Genomic DNA, 17,138 nt, shown 5'->3' with positions numbered 1-17,138 from the left:
TCCACTACCCATTGCCTATTCCTTTTTTATTTCTTCTATACTTTGCCAACCACTCGTTATAAATTCTGTTTGAGTGCTGAGTTTGCACACTAAAAAAGGATCTTTTAGACTTTTGGCATTTTTAACTTGTATGCTTCTTGATCTATATTTTGCCATTTGAAGCTAATATGACAGTGGATTCAGTATGATTCGGATTTTATGATCTGAGGCTGAAACAGGAACTCTACGATGCCTAAGATAAAAGAAGAATATAATGATTGGTAAATATACATAATGAGTTTTCAATAAATTGATAAAAAATATAAATGTGTATGTTTATTTTTAGACATTAGATACAATCGTGGAACCCTACGAAGTAATTCTATCTCTGAGCTGATTGATTGACTAGAATGACAGAACAATTTGCATTGATAATGAAGTGCCGACAACATTCGTATGATCACTCTAAAGATTTTCACCCTTACTGACAGTGATTTAAATCGGTTAACTTCATTCATCATGTCTGGCGTTACTACTAGCACAGTGTTGAGTTTTATTTTCTCACTACAATAAAATTCATTGAACAAGCCAATTTTTTTCCAATATTGATGAGAATAGAACCGAGAATGATTCCGATTTATTATAAATTATTTTTATAATTATTATTTATCAGTTAATTTGAGACTGGTATACTCTAAAATTTTAAATAGTATTAAAGACAAAAATTGACAAATTTTTATTCTGTTCCATTTGCTATATTTGCATGAAAAAAAAGGTTAAAGAGAAGAAGATAAGCGTGAGATTGAAGATTTTAGGCTTGAGGGCGAGAGTGAAAGAGAAAAAGAGGATGCCTAGACGTGACTATAGTAGTAAGGAGGGGATAAAGACGCGAATCGCCCCTTCTACGCATCGCGCAGAGCGTTTATGACATCAGTCGATCGCTGGCTTTGGTTGCGAAGCGCAAGCTCGAGCTTTTTCCCCTTCGAACACTCGCCCTGTTGTCCTTTTGAGACAGTATAAGTGTCTAGTGGGAAATTTAGTGAAAGATCTTTAATTTCTGATTCTTTACGTTGTACTGAAATCAAACATTTAAGACAAAAACCCGATAAAAGTGCAAATAACATATTTCCGAATTGTGTAAGTGAACTGTGATTGGAAAGAAAATTAATTTAAACCAAAAAAAACCAAAGTGAATTTAAAATGAGTACTCCGGTCAAGAAGGTGCCAATTCATCTCCAGGTGAGTTTAATCTTGCATAGATTCTAATTATATGTGTGTAAAAAAAAACAAATTAAAAATCCCTTATTATTTTTTAAAGAATAGAATGAGATGATTTAATTAATATAACTAGCTTAATACATGAGGATAAACAATGAGCTGATTGTATAGCTCTCGTTTCACCTGCTGAAAATACAGTTGATTTATTTCTGTTACCTGCCTCCTCTCAAAGCCGGTAGCCATGTAATAGCATTATGTTTTCGACTTTTATCTCTTTCAAAGTATCTGTTTTTTATCGATTACAGAAGAAAATTCCAATTATAAAATAAAAATTAGATTTTATTGTAAAAAATAAATAGACTTTGGTTCTTCTTTGTTACATTTGAAATAAAATTGACATCAGCATCATAGCTAGCCATACATTTTGATTCACAATAGATCAATAAATCTTGAGTGACAATTGAAGAGCAATGATATCAAAATGAAATTACTTGATTGGAAGTAGAACTGTAGTGAGTCGTAATTATGATCGTAAATTAATTATCATGATCAAAGAATCCTTTGAGAAGATGATATATAATAAATATTATCATCGAGAGTCCTGTTTAAAAAAGTGAAATAATTGAATCAATAGTAAATATATTGATAAAACAGCCTTAATACTTGATATAATAGCAACTTATGTACAAAATGAACAACTACTATTTTTCTAATGACGTGTAATTGAACATTTACACATACACCAGCTATGATTATTACGTAATTTACTCGTGAATATCCAGAAATAGGCGTTGTAGAACATTGACAGGAATCTATAACTGGGAATCATAAATTATTATTATATGTACATTGTGGATGGTTTATAAAATATCATTCAAATGTGTATGTACATAGTAGTTTTATGAAATAATTAATTCATTCAACATTATATGGGAAAATAATGTGATAAAATTGTTATTTTGATTAAAAAAAAAAAAAACACGAAAGCAATGTACAATATATTATTTACTGTTTATTCATTAATTACAATCGAAAGTTTAATTAATTCTCCAGCTGTTGGTAATTACATTTTTATCGTATAATTAAAGTAGAAAGAATATTAAGAAATAAAAATTCTAATTTATGATAATTTGTTGATTAAAACACTATCATATTTGTTTATGATTTTTTTACTTTATTCACTTAATTTATTTATTTCAAATTATTTGGTTAATTATTTTTTTAATGAACTACCTCAACATGCAAAAGTTATTCAAAAAAAAAAAAAAAGAAATTAGGAAATAACTGAAAGAGCACAATCCTAAGTGATATTAATGAATATAAATGCATAATAAAATGTAAACAGAAGAATTAGTGTAAAGTATGTTTTGAAAAAAAATTAATATACATGATATGGAAATTTAAATGAGGAAAATGAGATTTTCATGGGTTTATACACAATATTTTTTTATTGCAGTACCTTTTATATTATTACGGATGTACGCTTTGGTAAACATCAAACATTTATTTATTCAAAATTGTAAAAGTCATAAGAAAAATACAGATTGTTTTGAATTGGAGGATGAAAAAAAGGTAAATGAACTCAACACGTACCAAGGGACAGTGTCGCTACACAAACAAAAACACCTGTTCAGACCTTCAACCTACACTACTCCAAAGAGTATAAAATGTTGTATATAATCCAATGAAACTTCTTGAACTTAGGCGATTAATTGATAAAGAATATTATACTCAAGTTCTTTAAATTTATTATATCTTCAGCTGTTTATTAGAACTTCTGATAGACTTTGAAACGTCCAAGTGGCTTGTCATTAAAGATCAAAATACTTGAAAATGTATACTGTAAGCACTGATCATTCAACAATAGTAACATGCTTCAAGTCTCATCGACTTTTATTTTATTACCAGGCGGCTTCTTTACGCTCAAGTAACATTAAAAACATCAGGCGATAAATTGTTAATGGCAATACTTTTGTGAAAAATTTCTTCGACTGTTCCGGCTGTTGAGCTCAGTTAGCACGTGGTGTAAATTATTTTCAACTATCACCTTCTTGTCACCACCAATACCTCCATTTTTTCAAACTATTTTATTTAAACAATCCAATATGTTACTGCTTCTTTTTCATTAACTAATTGGAATTTTCGACATAAATAATCCACATACTGAAGGGGAATAATCTGATAGGGGATGTGGGTAGAATGATTGTAGGAAGGGAATTGTTACATCTTGAAATAAATTAAAGCTCTCATAAAAGTGGGCATTTTAAAAATAGCAGAAAATGGAACATTAGATTACTTTTATCCAACTTATTGAAATAATAAGCAATCTGGTGACTTATTGATCTTTTTATCCATCACACATGAGGTAGAGCATATTTAACATACATACTATTATCGCTAAGAAATAATTATCTATTTTAAGAAACAGTCAAAATTGATTAAAAAATTTTAATTCTTTTTTCTAAGAAATTATTTATTTTATTTGATTGATTTCGATTGGATTAGAATAATATATACTATCTTATCAATATACGATTGTAATATTAATATTAAAAGTATCAGTAATATTAAGTTATCAAGATGATTTTGAAAATATTTAATTAGAAACCTAATCAACTGATTATATATTTTGAGATAGTTGTTCTTTTCAAGTACCATTTTATCATCTCATGTTTTTTATCTTTGTTGGTCAAACTTGGCTACTTTTAGGTTTTTGTTTACTGCATTATCTTCAAAAATACGCGTTCAGGAGTATAACTAGAAACAAGACTTGTGACTTAACTGACAACCGGAACAATCGGTTGTCCCGTTAGAGTTTACGGTTGTAGAGTGGCCGAACTAAACGGCGAATTCGTTTCATTTTGATGGAGAAAATAATTTTTCTGTTTTGAATACTATCTCAATGTTGATTCAACACAATTCTATTTATAGATGAGTCTTTGTTGTTGTTGAATTTTGCAAATATACAGCAGATGGGTGGAGTATCTATTTTCTGTGAGTCTATTATCAGTTACATGAACTTTACTATTTCACTGATGTTTTATACAATATATTTGTTCAAGTATTGTACGTTTCTATCCTTCAGTGCTTGGAATAAACTAGTGTTGTAGCTTGTGGCAGACAGAAATCGATAGTTCGTCGACACTGTGTCGCTCGAGGAACATTACAGAAGTACCTATATCGTCGCAAGATCCATATCTAAGCGTAATACACAAAAGTAAAAGTGCTATAATTAAACTCTGAATGAACTTTTATTGATTATCGATTGCAACTTTTACACAGTCTACCTCATTCATCAGTATGACTTTCTTTAAACAATCACTATTATTCTCACAATCAAAATAATATCCAAGTGTACCAAATAACTTTAATGGGAAAATCATGTCACCAAATATCAAATAGAAGATGTCTATCTTTAGTCTGACAATTTATTACAGTGATACATACATGTGTTCTGACTACTTTGCAAATTTCTTTACAGACTTCTAGGAATATTGAACTTGAGCCAGAAGCAAATAGGTCGAGAAGAATATTCTAAGACTGTGAAAACGAGAAAATAAATCTCAAAACTTACCAGAGTAAAAAAATATTATCTTTGAAGACGATTATTTTTAAATGAGTTGAAATTACTAAGCTCTTTGTAGTGGTTTGTAATTAAATCATTTTAACAAAAAATAATTGACAGTGAGTAGATATGTAGTAAAATAATAACTATGATGAATGATTTTTATCTTTATTATTGAAATTAAAATGTTAGGGTTGATTCTCCAGTCTTTGTGAAACATTGCAGGTTGTTGATTGTGTTTATAAATAACTATAGGGAGGAACTGGTTGGCCAGGTGTGACTTTGTACATCTACTATTTCCGGACAGCACGCGCTTTTGCAAATCAACTAGACCATGCACTACAATCTTATGACCTCTTTACATGTTTATTCATTTTTTATCGATTTAATTATCAGTATTTCATAACTAGAATCTTTCTTATTCTATTCAAAAAATAATTAATATTTTATCAGTAATGTGGTTTTTTGTTTTTAACATGTTGACCTTTAGTGAGTGTCCGACGACCCTGACATGAATATTTGATCATGTTAGTGGACGAGACAGTGAAAGTTCGGTCAATGATATAATCTAAATTACTTTGGGAAGTGTTTGGAATTACGATGTCTTCATACATGATTCCTTATTTACTTACTTGGATTACACTTAATAGAATAGAAAAATTTCGTGTTTTTCACTCAAGTAATAATTAAGGTCTAATTTTCCATCAGAAAAAATTTTTTAATTCTTTTAAGTAAAAGTTAATTGCTTAATTACTTCCACTCTGATTTTTTTTTATCAAAACCACTAATTAAATTTAAAACATGGAAAACTATACTTCAATTTAATTATAATTAAATGTCTATAGACATTTTTTTTCATAATTTTTATTTAAAAAAAAAAAAATAATTGTATTTTCTGTTTCATTTAAAATTCAAAAAGACATTATGAGAAAATTGATAAGGTTTACCAAGTGCCCTAAACGACAAATGATTCGTAATGGTTTAAGAGGTCAAGCAGTTTGCAAATGCATGGGCCCCAGTTGGTGTTTACGCACTGGAACCAGTAGGGAGATTAAAATCCGTTGCGCGAGTGAGCACATATACCTCCAGGGGTTTTAAGGGTGCTATCAAACCCTTCAGTAATCAGTCTTAACCAGAGAAAATCTATATCAGCGGTCATAAGCAGTAAATAACAAGGGTGACAGCCCTAATCGAGTTCACGTACAATACAAGGGGTTCACATATATGGTAATAGTTACTGTCGTGCTATGATACCTCTGTGAGTGTAGATATTTTAAATACCATTTTGAGATAAAAGCCTTAGACTTCCTTCAGCCTTTTATTTATATTTTTATCCCCTTTTTCGAGTGGCTGCTGTCGGAAATCTAAGTCTACAAGTTTTATGCAATCCACAGGACGAGTATTCTTCTTTCACATGAAAGAGTAATTATATCGATTAAATTCTCCATCTTTAACGACATATATTGTAAATACGTCTCATAAATTATTTAGAAATATATTTGATCATTTGAGAGATTCTTTTTTCCAAATAGTGAAAAGTTGTTTTTATGCGAGATTAAAATAGAAATTTTTAAATGAATTATTTTAAGAAAAAATGATGAGTACGATGACCGGGAAATAATGCAAACTCAGATATTTCAACAAGAAAAAAAATATGGAAATTTGCCAAACTCGTTTTCATGTTACATTTAACAGTACTGAGATTGATTCTAACAAAATCTATTCATACTGCTAAGACAGCAATACTTGATAGAAATTGAAAGTGGATCATTTAATATGTAGACTTGTGTTGATGATGGCTCGTGCTATGTAATAATATAACACGATCATAGAAAATTACATACAATCATGAGTACACGGTTGGATAGGCATATCGAAGAGAGTAATGATGTTCTGACTTAGATATAAGATAGAAGGTAATATAAAATGATGACGAGCAATTTAAAATCGATAACAATTGACAATAAACAACAACTGTGATCATCAATAATGATTTAAAATAACATCATATATATTTAGGATTTAACGTTACGGATTAATTAACGCTATATCCTTATAACTAATATTTTGTTTCTATTTCAGAGTGCAGCAAACAGATTGCTGATAAAGAATGGAAAAGTTGTGAATGCAGATGGAATTATTGATAGTGATATTTATGTTGAAGATGGAATTATCAAGTAAGTAAATCATATATATCTTTTTTCTTTGATAATTATTAATTAAATTATAGTAAATGAGTAAATTAATTGATAATAGTCAAAAGTCTACATGAGTATATTAAACCAATAAATTTAATATCAAGACTGAAGCCATATAGTTCTGAAGAATTCTTTGTTTGGATTCACAATATTTATTAACTGATCAACACCTTTTACAATACAATTACACTCACTCATGTCGCTCAGTATGATACATTTTATCAATTTAGTCATTTTTCTATGAAAACTTCTTTTTCATCAGTCAATTATTTGCTATAATGGTAAAAATAAAAACAATTACCTATTACTTATCATTGCATTGTTGTCTTAACATTTTTTAAATTCAACAGACAGCTTGGGCGTAACTTAATAATTCCTGGGGGCACTAGAACGTTAGATGCTCGTGGAAAATATGTGATGCCTGGAGGTATTGATCCCCATACTCACTTCGAATTAGAGCTTATGGGTGCCACATCAGTGGATGACTTTTATCAAGGGACTAAAGCTGCAGTAGCTGGTGGTACAACAATGATTATGGATTTTGTTATTCCTCGCAAGGGAGAAAGCATTCTCGAAGCTTATGAGAGGTATCGTGCCACTGCTGATGAGAAAGTCTGTTGCGACTATGCACTTCATGTTGCTATCACTAGTTGGAGCCCAAAGGTAAACATTATCTCAATATATTTTTTGTTTACTATTACATAGTTAAGCTGTATGTGTATATGATAGTAAATAAATGAAAGGATAGAGTAAATTTCCTTGTTTAGATTTTAAATGGCATAATAAAATTGAGAATAAATTTGTGTGTTAGAAATAGAAATATGACAGGAGGGAAAATTTAGAGATTCCAGTATAAAATAATATAATGAAGTATAATGACAAATGAGTGTAAATGAGTACCAGGTCATTGTGCCACATGCACTGTGACTTTCGCACGCTTTTACAAATGCAGTTCTCTGTACTAAGTTGCTATCCCGTTGCCTTATCAACCAATTTTATTTACTTACATATAATGACAAGTATGTATGAGTATTTACGGTGGATAATGGAAGTAAACTTTGAGAAGATGTTTCGTGTAATCAGTTGAGAGTTAGAGACTTGAAGAATAATTTAGAGATTAAATCGGTACCTCTGCAGGCGATTTAAAAGAATAATGATGATGTGAACCTAGAGAATAGTGGATTATCAACTTATCACTTGCAAGTTCTCATGGCAGTTCCCACCCTTTTTCCAGTGACTCAGACGCTTATTATTTTTCAATCCTGGCTATTGGTCTTCATAACGTTTCTACGTCATGTCATGTCATTATTCAACTAAACTAAGTCTGAAAATTTATTCAATTATTGGAGTATAATAATAGTAATATTTTTTTATTCATAAAAAAGATATTCAGGTGGAAAGAATTCGAAAAAGCCTGGGTAATTACGTGAGAAGAATGTATAAACTTGTTACATTTCCAGTTAGATTTGAATCCAATTGCTATGAGTAAATAAGAATCAAATACGAAATTCAGTGGCCTAAATCAAGTCAGTAAAACGATGAACTCTAGTGAAAATAAAAGATTTCTTCAATTGTTTGTCAAATAATTTCATGTTATTAGTATCATTATAATTATTCTTAGAGTTATAAACTGTGTATAACCCGTGAGATATATGTTATCTACTAATCCAACGTAATTTTGTAATCAAAATTATTATAGAATGAAAATCGAAATATTTTCTTTTGCTTTCTATTTGTTTTTTTTTTATTTTTTTTTATCAAAAGAAATCATTAACAAGTTTATCCATGTATATTTCTGTGAACTTTAGCGTGTGATAAACAATCAACCTACTTCTTTTTTGCTTACTTAGGAGTAGCGTAACGAGTTTAACAAGAAGACAGAAAAGGCAAGAAAAAAAAGGGAAATTTTTGAAAAATTTTCTAGAAAATGATTTACTTAGTTGATTTATTTAATTATTACTTTCAATTCGTTTATTAATTAGTCGTCTTTGCGCAATAAAAACGTGTAAACTTTGTAAGTTTGAACTAATTTGAATAGTTATTATGAATTAGTTCTTTTAAAAGATCGATTATTTAAAGAGATAACAGAATTGCGTGCACTTGCTCTATGTTTAGGAAACCTTCGACCTAGATTAATGAAATGAAACATTAACTGCTTGTAGAGAATTCCAATGATTCCAACATCTGAAGATTAGTCTTGATTTGATTGGTTGCAAAAAATACTTTAAATGATATCAAGAAAAGGAAAACTAATGATAAGATATTAATCGATAAATAAATTTTATAGGTGAAAGAAGAAATGATGATACTTGCCCAAGACCATGGAGTTAATAGCTTCAAGATGTTTATGGCATACAAAGATCTTTTCATGCTACGTGATCCAGAATTAATTGAAGTATTCACATTTTGCAAAGAGCTAGGAGCTGTTGCTATGATACATGCTGAAAATGGCGACATTATTGCAGCGGTAACTAAAATAATCTTCAATAATATGAAATCAATTACAGTAGAATAAATTATAAGAATATTTTTTAAATATAAGTTTCTTTAGGAAACTCGTTTTTTTTTCCTTCGAAATTCATTAAAGTTTTGCAATCAAATTTATAGAACACGAAGAGATTACTTCAAGCTGGAGTAACAGGTCCTGAGGGACATGAAATGTCACGCCCGGAAGAAGTTGAAGCCGAGGCTACAAATAGAGCTTGTGTAATAGCCAATCAGGTAATTATTACATCTAAACAAGTTGTTTACAGTTGAAGTTATTATTGTTGCCAAAGACATACGTTTTTTTTTGAATAATTGAGTAATATTATGAGTTTTATTTTAAGTATTTATATTTATGTAATCATTTTAGAATTTTTCAACGTTAAAATATTTTTATTTTCTCATTTTGTTTAGAAGAATTATTTTCAATAAATTTGCATGAAAATATTTGTTCAGCTTGTGCTATTGAGGCTTTGATGGTGAATAAATTATTGCAATACGGCTAACACTTGATAGTATCACATTGTAAAAAATTATTTTTTGTCTAATAGAAGCACACGTGCTGACAGTTGCACGTTTGAGAATTACGACCGGATGTCGCGACTTGTTTGGGGAGTCTGCTGTTCATTTACTAGTGCTTATGTCTATTATGAACCGTGCATGTTTAGTAGTTTCTAGGTTGAGTCATGCAAAAATTGATAGACCCTAAAAAAATATTGTTGGACATGAGATAATGTAATTCAACTTCTCAATTTCACTAACAATACTTGATAGCTAAAATTAGTAAAATTTGTGAGTTAGAAAAATTAATAAACAGTTGATAAAAAATTGTCGATACTTTTAACGTTGAAATAATTCTCGATGATGAATTATTATACCTATATGTATCAAGTATTCTGAACGTGTTAGATAATGTTTTATTAATGTACTTTTAATGTTGCAATGTTGCATGAATAGAAATACGTATTATATGGCACTTAGGTTGGCTGTCCACTGTATGTTGTGCATGTGATGAGTCGTAGTGCGGCGGAAGTTATTGAATCTGCCCGGAAACGAGGGGTTTGCGTTTGGGGCGAGACTTTAGCTGCTGCTCTTGGCACCGATGGCACTAACTATCGGCACAGCTGCTGGAGACATGCTGCAGGACATATTCTTAGTCCTCCTCTTAGACCAGATGAAAATACTCCGCAAGATCTTATGATTAAGCTGAGCACGTGAGTTTAAGTTTTTTTCGAAAAAATTATTCTTAATCAATAAATGATATAGAGTTTTCATTCAGAAGTTAGATTTAATAATTAATTGTAAAATATGTCGATAAGAAACCGAAAAGGCATGGAATGATGTTAAACAGAGAATCTTCCACGTTCTGAAGTATGAAAAAGTAAAAGAGACCGACCAGTTTTTATATAGATCAGAGCAATCAAACCTGATGGTCATTTCTTGTCATAGACACGGCTCAGGACATGAATTTCAAAAAATTTCTCTCTCATGTCATTACCTTACTTGATTTTAATCATCCATTTCAAACATCATTCTTATTTATTTTTTTTTATCACATTAGGGACAATTACTTCTTACTTATGCTCCAATCTAGCTCAACACATTATTGTATTCGTTTTATTGCCATCAGAGTATTGTCATTTGGTCAACACTGATTTTCACACGTAGAATAAGTGAAAAAATTATTGAAGGAGTTTCGAAGTGTTCATATCATTTATTATATTCAAAACAATTAGATGAATTGCACTTTTTATAGAAGTAGAATTTGAAAGCATGACTTTATTATTTATCAGTTTTCCTTTATTTTTAATTTATAATTTAATTTATTTTTGCCACTGAAGCATCTCAATTATATTTTATATTTATGCTGTTTGTCTTGTTGAACATAGTTACTTGTATCCCATGTTGTAAAATATTCATCTCATTGTAATGATGCACGAGCAATTGAAAGTATGTATCAACTGTGCTAGGACAGTTAAACTAGTCGTTATGTTGAAGAAAAAGATGTAAAAGTATAAATTGATGGAATAAAAATATCGGAGTTGATTTTATTGAATGACGTATGTAGGTAAACTGTCCGTTGTACGTGTCAGCGGTGATGAGTAAATCTGCGGCCGACGTGATATCCGCAAAACGTTGTGAAGGTGGTATTGTATTTGGTGAACCAACTGCTGCGAGTGTAGGCATTGATGGTAGTGAACAATTTGGAAAAGACATTGACAAAGGCCGTCGTTTTGTTACTTGTCCTCCTCTTCGACCAGATCCTACTACGCCTGCTTACTTGATAGAAAAGTTAGCTGAGTAAGTAATCAAAAAAATAAAAATATCTCTATTTGTATACGAATAACTGTAGAAAGAAAAATAAATTGACCTAATATCAATAAAAAAATAATGCTGCGTAAACAGGAAAATAATGTAGTAAAAAGAAGTAATGATGAAAAAAGTAGAAGGAGGAGAATATTAATAAAAAAGTGAACAATATAGAGAGAAAATAAGACATTTTTATTTAAATAGTAAATAGTATAACTAGAAACGAGATTGCAATATAAGTATAAATTTATTGGACTCTCGAATCGGCTTATTAAGGAATAAAGAAAGTTTTGAAATTGAAAATTTCACTGGAAAGCTGAAAAAAACACATCGTATAATTTATAGACTAAAATAATTGCGACTCGAAAGGTGAATAAGAGAATTGAGATAGTATTACAATTTGCAATATAATGTTGTCATAGTAGATAAGTTGTCTGAAAGACTGGTTGAAAGGAATTGAGAATAATTTCTAGCATAATTGGACGGGAAGTGAATGATAAGTGATAGAACAGAGTTTATAAAATGCGCAATAAGTTATAAATTCATAATTTATACAAATCTCTACTGATTAAAAATACAAAAAAGTTGATTATCACTATTGATCAACCAACTTGTTGTTAAGGGAAACTGAATAAATTATAAAGTCAATGCTACAATAACATATATATTATTATTATTACATCATTAATTCATACCTATAAGTAGCAATAAAATAAGATTATGGAGATATTATATAACAAATAATTTACTTATTGTGATTGATTGGTAATCAAATGATTTACCATCTAATAATATTTCGTGAAAATAATAATGTCAAATAAAACAGGGATGGACTACAATGTACTGGTAGTGACAACTGCACTTTCAATGCCGACCAAAAGGCTCTCGGTAAAGATGACTTCTCTAAGATTCCAAATGGTGTTAATGGAGTCGAAGACAGGATGTCTGTTGTCTGGGAGAAAGGAGTTCATGCTGGAATTATGGATCCAATGCGATTTGTGGCTGTTACCAGCACTAATGCTGCTAAAATATTTAACTTGTATCCAAGGAAAGGAGTTATTGCTGTTGGATCTGACGCAGACATAGTAGTTTGGGATCCAAGCAGAAAAAGAATTATTTCTGCCGAGACTCATGTTCAAGCTGTTGACTTTAATATTTTTGAGGTACTATTCTTTATTTATTTATTCATTCATCTATCTGTCTTACTATCAAGCCACATTACTATTTATTAATTTTAATCGTGAGTTATTTATAGGAAAGCTTAAAGAAACGTATTTTTTTCCATTCTATTGTAGGGGATGGAAATTAATGGAGTTCCCGAGTATGTAATCGTTAACGGACGCGTTTGCGTAGACAATTGTGAGTTGAAGGCCGTTCACGGTTATGGGAAATTCATTGAAACAGCTCTGCGTCCACCCTATGTTTATGAAATGATTGAAGACAGAGAAAAGGTGAACAAAAATTAATTTTTTTTTGAATATTTTACTTTGAAATATTTTTCATATGAAATATAATTAATCTATAGAATGTTTTTATATTTTTTATACTTGATATTTACTACCAACTGTGAATAATATGAAACAAGTGGTTAAAATTTTTTGATTAGAAATAATCCTTAATCAACTTCCATAAATTAAGTTTTATAAAAATGTAACTTACAAATGATAAAATAAATAATTTGATAAATATCTGTGATGACCATTTCAATCTATATATATATATATATATATATATATTTAAAAATGTTACGGATGAATTCATTTAGATGCCCAGAGGAGTTGCGAGAACGGCTGCTGAAGCTAAAAGATTTGCTGAAGAGGATGCAGCATTAGCTAAAGCAAGAGAAGCCGCTAGAGCTGCTGCAGCTGCTAGAGCACAGTCTAATCAAACTAATGGAACTCATGAAGCTATTCGTAGACTTAAAATTCAAGAAATTGATTGCACGCCAACATTGCCTGATTCTGCTGTTGTTACTCCTTCAGCTAAGGGACCACGTTTAGAAGGACAAAGGAATCTTCAAGATTCAACATTTTCTATCAGCGGTAAACTTTGATCTTGGATATCTTTTGCACCCCTAATTACCATCTTTTCGACACCCATTACTTTTTGTCTTATTTTATTGTCTCTAAATAGTATTTCTTCTGCTGTGTATTTTGTATTGTTGTTTTTTTTTATTTTCAGTGATTGTTTTGGATGTTTCTCAGCATTTGAATTTTTTTCAAGTGTAATTATTCTGATATGAATATTTTTTGTTTAATTTTTTTAGCTAACCAATACAATATTTTTTCTTTTTCATCTTTCATTATTGTTTAAATTGTAATATTAAAAAATTTTTTTACAGAGGATATTGATGAAGCTCGACGTGCTTGTATTCGTGTGAATAATCCACCAGGTGGTCGCAGTGCTGGAGGATTTTGGTAATTTTTAAATTCAGCTAAAAGGCTTGCTTTTGCGCGGGTATTTATCCAATAAAGAAATCTAAACAAAGTTTAATGAAAACAAAAATATTTATAAATAAAAGAATGATCCTATCACGCTCCTCATTTACACAAATGATATCCTTCTCATTCATTTTCATCTCTTTATAATCATCCCAAATCCTGGGGAAATTATTTCGCTTTCATTTTCGCTACTCACCAAATATTATTAATACATATTTAACTATCTACTAATAAATAATGTAATAAACTCATCAAGGTCTGTATCACCGTCGGAAAATCGCAAGAATCAATAGACAATTATGAATCATTATTTATTGAAATATATCTATTATGCTTATAAACTGCTTTTTCATTTATATACATATATATTAATAAATGAATCAATTCAACATTCAGACACATACTAAACATTTCTGCGTAATTGCTCGTAATATCCATTACTCATTAATATTCATCAACAAGTAATATTAAAATTCATTAGGTGTTAGTTTAATTTATTTATAACAATAGTTAATGTTTATATATTATGTGAAGTATGAAGAATGGAAATGATTCTGATTAAGAAAATTATTATATACATTCACAAGAGGCTAATAAAATATAAAGTATACAATATGATATTCAGACTGCTCTAAAATATAATACAATATTAGATAATAATAAAAAGAAGTTTATGGGTATTATTTAATGTTAGCTTACAAATCAATAATTTTAAGCACTTGATCAGTTAAAGTATTGTTATAAAAATAACTGTGTTTCGTTTTCATTTCATTATGAAACATTGATATAAATGATGAAACAAATTTCGTTTGAATGTTTCGTATAAAATGTGTGTTACGATTGACGATTTTTAGAATAAGTTAACTATATCAATGAATTTTAACGCACAAAAATTTAATACAAATGGATTGTGTAATAACAAAAGAAATTAAAGTTTTTGACGATTTATGGTTTAAATAATATTTATTAAAGTGTAATGTTATAGAATGAATTACGACTATTACTGTATAATTGTTTATTAACATTCAATTTATTGAATAATTGTCATTTAAAGATGTCTTATGACGATATTGTTTTTTTTTCATGTTAAAAATTTATATTAAAAAATAGTTCAATTAGTATCTTGTTTTGTTGTTTGTATTTTATCTATACACACGATAATAAAGTGAGCATGATAATAAAATACAAGTCATCAGAAAGTATCAGACGTATTTCAATTTAGAATAAATTGAAATACAGAAATAATATCGGAAAATAATTGTTTGGAGTTTAACCAATGAATAAATGGAAAATTTTAAAATCAATATCTGGAGCCTCCATTTAATGATCTTTAATAATCAAAAATAAAAAATGCTATTTCTTATTCAAATAAATGCATAAGAAAATAATTAGATAATTCACTGCACTTTGAAATAGGGTCATTAATAAATTTAGAAAAAAATTGATTAAAAAAAATATTGTTGATAATAATACTGTAAAAGTAACATGACACAAAAAAAATTTTTTTAAATAATAAATAAAAAAAAATTACGTTAGCATGTTTGTAAACATATCTTTCTCATTGAATACAAATAAAAAAGAATTAAACACTCAATATTAATTTTACTGAATTAACCATTAAAAAAATAAATCAAAGTTTATAATGAAATAAAAAATATATATTTTTCAAAAAGTTTATATACAAATAAAATTCCGGGTGCAGTGTTTATCTACTTAATTAAATATATTCCCTGTCAGTCGATGTTTATTTAAATATCTGATTGACAGTCACTGTGGGTAATCTACTCCAAGCATTATATCACATCAATGTAAGCCAAGACAAAGCAAAAATATTATAAAATAAATAATAGCTGATAAATTAATTAATTAACAAGGGCATCTAATCTTATTACTAGTATTAACAGTAGATTGATAATCTATTCGTAATAATATTGAATATTCTAAATATTTTAGAAATGAAAATTTTTCTACCGCATTTTTTGATGCTGCAACTTCTTAATAAATTATTCAAAACATTTAAATGATTAATTTAAAAGAGAAATTTTCAATTTTTTACTTGTGATATGAAATCGAGTGACATACTTTTTAAAATTTTTACTGTATACCTCATAAGGCTTCATGTTGCTCTAGTGATTATCTGGTACAAAATTTCGAGATCATTCTTGCCAAAAGTACACTATTCTATATTCTTCAAATCTTCTGAAAGTATCAAAATAGATTGATCAATATTTAAAACAAGTATACATTCACTATACATATTATACTTGATTTACATTTTTTATTTCAGTAAAAAGACATGAAAATCATTATTAACAATTATCCAAAAATCAATTGATAACAATACAAATATACAATATCTAATTATTATTACAATGGAAAAGGTACTCTCATACCTTTTCTCGAAAAAGGTACCTATTTTTAAAAGGGACTATTGAATTCGGATCGCCCACATAATAGAGGTCCATAAAATTTATGATGAAATTTCACGGAAAAATTGACTTTAGTATCCGGATAACATGAAGAAGTAAGAGGTTGTCTCAAGATTTTCGGACATTTTCGTCTTGTTTCGAGATTTTCCGTAAATTCATGAAAAGTAATTGAACAGGTATAACTGAACGAGCAACGATTTACGATAAGGAAATACAAAGTATATGGAAACTCTTAAGAAACGGCCTCTTCTTTTTCATGTTTTCTCGATATTCTATAATTTCTTAATTAATGTAAAATAATTTACAATATATTTTAAGAACTTAATTTCATGTTTTTTTTAAGAAACTTAATTAACGATGTTTCAAATTTTAATTTAATATAATTATCACAATTACTAATTTAATCAGTGTATCATAATACAATTTTAGAGTATACCAGTTAATTTATATGTCTGTTGTAATGTATATGATTGTTTTCGAATAAATACATTAACATATTACATGATTAAATTAT

At 28.9% G+C, this 17,138-nt stretch overlaps 1 protein-coding gene across 2 annotated transcripts; it reads left to right on the top strand.

Moving 5' to 3' along the window:
* Positions 1 to 924: 924 nt before the first annotated feature.
* CRMP (Collapsin Response Mediator Protein) lies at positions 925 to 15,499 on the top strand. Of its 2 annotated transcripts, none has more exons than XM_035080319.1 (10): positions 925 to 1,218; positions 6,845 to 6,939; positions 7,311 to 7,623; positions 9,248 to 9,427; positions 9,568 to 9,681; positions 11,513 to 11,745; positions 12,581 to 12,917; positions 13,050 to 13,205; positions 13,520 to 13,796; positions 14,096 to 15,499. In XM_035080319.1, exons 1-10 carry the CDS (start codon positions 1,180 to 1,182, stop codon positions 14,173 to 14,175), a joined length of 1,824 nt encoding a protein of 607 aa, XP_034936210.1. In that variant the 5' UTR covers positions 925 to 1,179; the 3' UTR covers positions 14,176 to 15,499. The 2 variants fall into 2 exon arrangements, with proteins under 2 accessions (XP_034936210.1, XP_034936208.1); XM_035080317.1 differs by lacking the exon at positions 11,513 to 11,745 and adding an exon at positions 10,426 to 10,658.
* Positions 15,500 to 17,138: the final 1,639 nt, after the last annotated feature.

This window comes from Chelonus insularis, unplaced genomic scaffold, assembly GCF_013357705.1.
Source record: "Chelonus insularis isolate UGA/USDA-ARS -01 unplaced genomic scaffold, ASM1335770v1 contig_270_pilon, whole genome shotgun sequence".
NCBI lineage: Eukaryota > Metazoa > Arthropoda > Insecta > Hymenoptera > Braconidae > Chelonus > Chelonus insularis.
This window is presented reverse-complemented; position numbering and strand designations above follow the sequence as displayed.